This window comes from Cyclospora cayetanensis, unplaced genomic scaffold, assembly GCF_002999335.1.
Source record: "Cyclospora cayetanensis isolate NF1_C8 unplaced genomic scaffold, CcayRef3 CcayRef3_contig_445, whole genome shotgun sequence".
NCBI lineage: Eukaryota > Apicomplexa > Conoidasida > Eucoccidiorida > Eimeriidae > Cyclospora > Cyclospora cayetanensis.
Window position 1 is genome coordinate 326 of NW_020312420.1, and position 5,607 is coordinate 5,932.

At 56.3% G+C, this 5,607-nt stretch overlaps 2 protein-coding genes across 2 annotated transcripts; one reads left to right on the forward strand and one right to left on the reverse strand.

The window, feature by feature from the left end:
- Window positions 1-241: 241 nt before the first annotated feature.
- LOC34624463 (zinc finger protein 853) lies at window positions 242-2,250 on the forward strand (the record flags this gene model as incomplete). The annotated part of the gene is made up of 4 exons (XM_026334559.1): window positions 242-451; window positions 1,064-1,153; window positions 2,066-2,131; window positions 2,236-2,250. Coding segments are annotated over 4 exons (381 nt in total), but the record flags the coding sequence as incomplete, so codon positions are not given.
- Window positions 2,251-2,414: 164 nt separating this feature from the next.
- LOC113146622 lies at window positions 2,415-4,594 on the reverse strand. Its single transcript, XM_026334558.1, has 3 exons — window positions 4,573-4,594; window positions 3,923-4,065; window positions 2,415-2,558 (listed from the first exon to the last, which is right to left on the reverse strand). The coding sequence occupies exons 1-3, from the start codon at window positions 4,592-4,594 to the stop codon at window positions 2,415-2,417; spliced, it is 309 nt and encodes a 102-aa protein (XP_026190343.1).
- Between the last annotated feature and the right edge of the window lie 1,013 nt (window positions 4,595-5,607).

Here is a 5,607-nt window from a genome sequence, read left to right on the forward strand (position 1 = left end):
GTGTGGTGTGCTGCTAGAAAAGCACATAGCTGAGAAGGCGGCTTTGCAGCAAGCGCTTGAGGAGCTGCAGCAGCAGAAGCAGCGAGAGTGCGTGCAAGAGCAGGAAAGTCAGCAGCAGCAGCAGCAGGAAGAACACCTACTGCTACAACAGCAGCAGCAACACTATGAGGGCCTGTTGCAACAACAGCAGCAGCAAAGGGAGGAAGAGTTGGGTAGGCTACGACATCTCGAGCTTCAACAGGCGGTGCTGGAGCAGGAGAAAGAGCAGTTGCAGGTGGTATTGAAAAGACTTCAGGATGACCATCAGCAGCAGCAGGAGCTGATGCTGCAGCAACAGGAGGAGTGGGAAACTCTTCAAAAGCGTTTAGACGTACAGCAGCAGCAGCGGCAGCAGCAGGATGCCCAAAAGATAGAGGAGTTGCAACAATTGCTGCAAAAGGCTGAGGGGCAAGTACGCTCTCTAGAGCAGCAGCTGCTGCTGCTTCACGAGGAGCAGAAGACACGTCTAGAGACTTTGCAACGCCACGAGCAGCAGGAAGCTGCGCAGCAAGACCAGCAGCAGCAGCTTCGCGATGAACTGATGCTGCTGCTTAATGAGCGCGCCGCCTTGCAGGGGCTGCTGCAGGACTTTGCTGCTGAAATGCAGCAGCAACGGGAGGAAAGTCTCGAGGAGCAACTGCAGGAGCAGTCCTTGCAGCAACAGCTTCAGTTAGTGCTACAGCAGCGCAGCTCTATTGATGCTGAGAATGTAGAATTGCAGCAGCGTCGTTGGCAAGCAGAGGAGCGGCACGCAGTTGAGTTGCAGCGACAGCAGCAAGAATTCCAGAGTGAGCTGCAGCAGCATAGGGAGGCTGTTGAACGGCTGCAACAAGAGCTGCAAAAGGAGCGAGACGCGCAGCAACAACAGCAGCAGGTGGTTAGTGAAGGAGTGCGGGAGGCTGCTGAGTTGCGGCAGCGGCAGCAGCGGCAGCAGCAGCGGCTGCAGCAACAGGAACTGCTGCTACAGCAGCAGAAGCAGCAGTTACACCTGATGGAGGAACTGTTGGAAGATCGCGACGATGAGATTAGTGAACTGCAGCGGCAAACAACATTGCAGCTTGAGCATCAGCAGCAACAACAAGGGCAGGAGCGGTTGGCTGCAGCCACGACTGAAGCGGATGCAGCAGCAGCAGCCGCTACGGCTCAGGACTTAGCAAAGGCTGTGAATCGACAGTTGAAGGATCGGCTACAGCGCCTTTCTGAACTGTGCGAAGCCCAGCAGCAGCAGCTACAACAGCAGTGCGAGCAGTTGCAAGAACAAGAGCAATTGTTACTAGTGATGCAGCAGCAGCGGCAAGCGAACGGCCTTCTTTGTGAGGACAAGGTGCTGCCTCAGCTCTCTGCTGGACAGCGTCGAACCGTCGAAGCTGAAGAAGTGCCGCTAGAGCAGCGGCAGTTAAAGGGAGTCTTGGAGCACTCAGCAGGACAAGTCAACAAGCAAAGTGAGCAGCATCAGCTGCAGCACCAAGAGCTGCTGCTGCAGCAAGTTAGGCAGCTCACGGCTGAAGTGGAACAGATTAGGGCAGAGCAGCAGTCTCACGAGCAGCAGCAGCAGGAGGCGCTTCGGCAGCAGCAGTGGCAAGAGGAGACGCTGCAGCAGAAGCAGCAAGAAATACTCAACCTGCAGCAGACTATCAAGGAAAAGGAAGAGCAGCTCCAGCAGCTGAAGGAGGAGCAGCGGCATACGTTGGAAGGGCTGCGCGTGGCAGAGGATCGCCTTTGGCAGCAGCAGCAGCAGCAACAGCAGCAGGACCAGCAGCAGCAAGCTTACTGCCATCTTAAGGAAGCCTTTAAAGACCTTGAGCAGCAGCGTGAGCAGCATCAACAGCTGTTGCTGCAAAAGGAGCAGCAGCTCCAGCAGTTACAACAACAGCACGCTGAGCAGATGCGTGCCACGGCAGTAGAGTTGCGGCGCTTGCAGTCCGAGCACCGGCAGCAGCTACAGCAGCGAAAGCAGCAACAGGAGCTGGCCATCCAGCAAATGCAATTGCGGATGCAAGAGAGGATTGCAAGGCTGAACGAGGAGCGCATTGCCGCGCAAAGGAGAGCAGATGCAATGGCAGCGGCCGCTGCCGCTACTGTTGTACCTCACGTAGACGCTGCAGCCGTCGCTGCTTCAGCAGCTGCTGCCGAAAACACTGCAGCACTGAAACTCTTGCAGGCGATAACTGAGCAAGTATCTGATCTTCAGAAAAGCCAGCAGCGGGTTGAAGAGGGGCCTCCAGAAGTGGATGTTGCAAGTGTTGCCTCCTGTAAGCGTCTGCATGTGTCGCTCTGCTATTTACCTGTGTCAAACCTATTGATGCAGCATCTACTACTTGCTGCAGTCCGCTTCCAGGACATGCTGTTGGTGCGCCTCGGGCAGCCTCCCGTTCTTAGCAGCTGTGCGCATGTGTGCCTTTTCCGTGCCGCTGCAGTGACAGCTGTGCATGACAAGGAGAAGCGGCTGCTGCAACACCAGCTGCAGCAGCAGCGGCAGCAAGCTGAACTGCTGCTGCAGCAGAGGCATGAGCTCGAGTCTAGCGCGGCTCATCGTGAGCACGAGTTGCTTGGTCGACTGCAGCAAATGAGAGGTTGGTCCGATCTTTCTGTTGCCTATACAACAGCAGCTGCTGCTGCTGTGTGGATTTTCTTGCACTTGTGCAATACACACTCCTTACCCAAGGCAAATCTCATCCACCATCAAGCGAACCAAAGACCTAGCTTTTTTGAGGCTGGATCGCGTTCTGCTGAAGCTGCAGCTCCTGCTGCTGCTTGTCCTCCTCTTCCTCCCGTGTCCGTCGGCTGCCGTCTTCTGCTGGCCTTGCAGGATTGAGCGCACTTACGCCAGCAGCCACTCTTGTTTCTTTTTGCCTGGTTTTTGCAGGCGTCGCGTTGTTGGCTTCGAGAGAGCGCGCTGTTTTGGCAATGCAGCTCAAGTTGCTAACTGCTGGACATGCAGGGGAGGAAGAGGCGGACGAGCAGCAGCAGCAGCAGCAGCTGCAGAAAGCGAACCAGCCTCGAAAAAGGCAGGACTCGTATTGCTTAATAAATGATATTTGCCTCAGGTAATGAGGGGTTGTTGCTTTTGCGGGTAGACGAGTGAGAGGGCCTTTGCCTGTCGACTGTGCTGCCTCCCTTGTTGTGCTGCTCTGGCTATTTTGGAAGCTATCTCGGTTGGTGCTGCCGCTCCGTGGAATGTCTTCAGAGGCGCAGCAAAGGCAACGATGGAAGAATTCAAGGCGCTGCTGGATGAGCTTAACCAGCGGATCCAAGAGACAGCTGTGCGTTGGCTAGCTGCTGCTGATACTACACGGTTGCAGTCGCACTTTTTATGCAGCTGCGTCATGACCACTGCTCTTCTCCCCCTGCCGAGCTGTGCTGGTGGTTTGGCTGCTGCCCCCAATGTTGCGGTGCTGCTGTCGCTGCTGCCTACAGGCCTCGTCCTCACAATCTCTGCAAGAGCTGCAGCAGCAGAAGCAGGAGCTTATTGAAGCGAACCACAGGCTTGAAGAGTGAGCAGCAGCAGTAGCAGCAACAGCAGCCGTATCTGCCTTAGCAAGAGAAGCACGTTTGACACACTTTTTTCCAAAATAGCAGCACCAGCGGCCACTCGAGCAATCGTATAAAGATAATAAACCCTCGAGTCTGTGCTAAAGCGGTGTCATCACCCTCTCTCTCTTGTGTGTTTCAGTTTACTGAAACAGTCGGTACAGCACCTTGAAGTGCGGGAAGCAGCAACAGTCGCACATGCAGCAGCCACGGCAAAGGCGGCAACGGTTGCTGCTGCCTCAGCAGCAACCGCTGCAGCGGCTGTTGCCCAGCAGAAGAAGACGTCTGTTCTAGCTGCTGCAGTGAAGGAGGTGAAGCAGCGTCTTGATGCTGCTGCTGTAGCGATGGCAGCCGCAGGCAGCGCAGCAGCGAATGCAGCGAAAGCCCTTGCGTCTGCTGAGGGCAGCACAGTGGCGTTCTCCCAGAGCGTTGAACGTCTGAATCCGGAGCGTTCACCAGGGAAGCATTCCGAGAGGCAGCAGCAGCTGCAGCAGTCTTCTTTGTGCTTCCAAAACAGCAAGGATACGGCCAGCCCTTTGCAGCAGCAGCAGCGAATGCAGCTACAGCAGCAGCTGGCTGGTGCTGTTCAGGGGCATTGGGGAGATGAGAACGCGTCGTCAAGCGACTCAGAAGAAGAGAAAGGACGACAAAAGCAGCAGCAGCAGCAGCCAATGAAGCAAGAGCGAGAGCAAAGGGCATCAGAAGGATGGCGAGATGCCAGTGAGTGGATGGGTGAAGCACTCGGGGCAGGACAGGAGCAGCAGCCCATGAAGCACCTTCCTACACCGGCAGAGGGATGGGCAGTTGTTGACGGCGAATCGGCAGTCGATCTGTTGAAAGAGGAGGAGGAGGCAGGGGAGACACAGCAGCAGCAGCAGCAGCGTCAGCAGCAACAGCAGGGGCAGTGTCTCCCGCCACCGTCTGAACCGCCGAAGCAGCAGGGGTTGGCCTCAGTGCAGCATCTCCGCACGTCACAGCCCGCCTCCAGTATTCGCAGTTTACGCGAAGACGGGGCAAGAGGCATTTTGTTTGCTGAGGATCAGAAGCAGCTGTGCTCTGCGCAACTTGCTTCTTCCGTGTTGGTCTCGGGTATGCGGGATTCGACGTCTCTCTGGGGAATCAGAAATTCGATTGACGAGGAGCGGCAGCAGCAGCAGCATCAGCAGCAGCAGGTGGCAGTCGAGCAGATGCACACTCCTGGGGACGATCGTGTCATGCCTCAGCAGCTGCCCCTGCAGCAGGAACCCTGCAAGAAGCGAGACCAGGGACGGCAGCAGCGGCAGAGAATGCAGCCGGAAGAGCAGCAAAATCGGCAAAATCAGGCAGGGGGACGTCCTTACGAGGCCGAAAACGATGCTTCTTCCACTGCCTGGAGTGGCGGAGATTCTTGGGATGTTGATTTTTCAGTCGAGCACTCGAGAAAAGGCGTTCATGCATCTGCCGGAGCTGTATCAATGCCCGCAGAAGCACGCTTGGTAAGTGCAGGAGAAGACGCATCAGCGTTACATGCACTCGAGAGGGGAGGGTGGGGGGTTGCTAAGGAACTGTTGACACCTCCTTCCTCCAACGCCTTCAAAGCCACACTGCCACAATTGCTCTCGCCAGAGGCTGCCACTGTAGTGGCAGGACGAACATTTCTTGTGTTACTTGCTGCTGCTGCTGGGAATGAGCAGGACGAGGATCTGCGCCTCGAACGTGACCGAGCAGCGCCCAGTGAAGCGAATCCTTCAACACGTGAACTCCGTCCGCAGGCGGCATCACCACCTGCAGAAAGACAACCAGCAGCAGTTACAGGCATTGCTCTAGATGACATAGACTTCGACGACGACTGGGGTGGAACTGCAGCATCAGGTGCAGTCTCAGTTGCAGGTGCTGCAGCAACACCTGCACTAGTGCAATCTGCAGCCTCCCAACGTGCAGCAGCCACACCGCCAGCGGCAGTAGCAGCAACTCTTCCTGTGGCCTCAGTGCAAGAAGGAGATGGAAGGCCTGTAGATGACATAGACTTCGACGACGACTGGGGTGGATCTGGAGCAT

Excerpts from the sequence above, each read along its gene's own strand:
- LOC113146622 (XM_026334558.1), bottom strand. The coding sequence starts at position 4,594 with ATGCCTCTTGCCCCGTCTTCGC. Across the intron at positions 4,066-4,572 it reads GCCTCTTGCCCCGTCTTCGC|ACTGCTGCAGCTGCTGCTGC; the intron begins GTAAACTGCGAA and ends AGCACAAAGAAG. Across the intron at positions 2,559-3,922 it reads TCGCTGCTGCGCTGCCTGCG|ACTCGAGCTCATGCCTCTGC; the intron begins GCTGCCATCGCT and ends GAGCCGCGCTAG.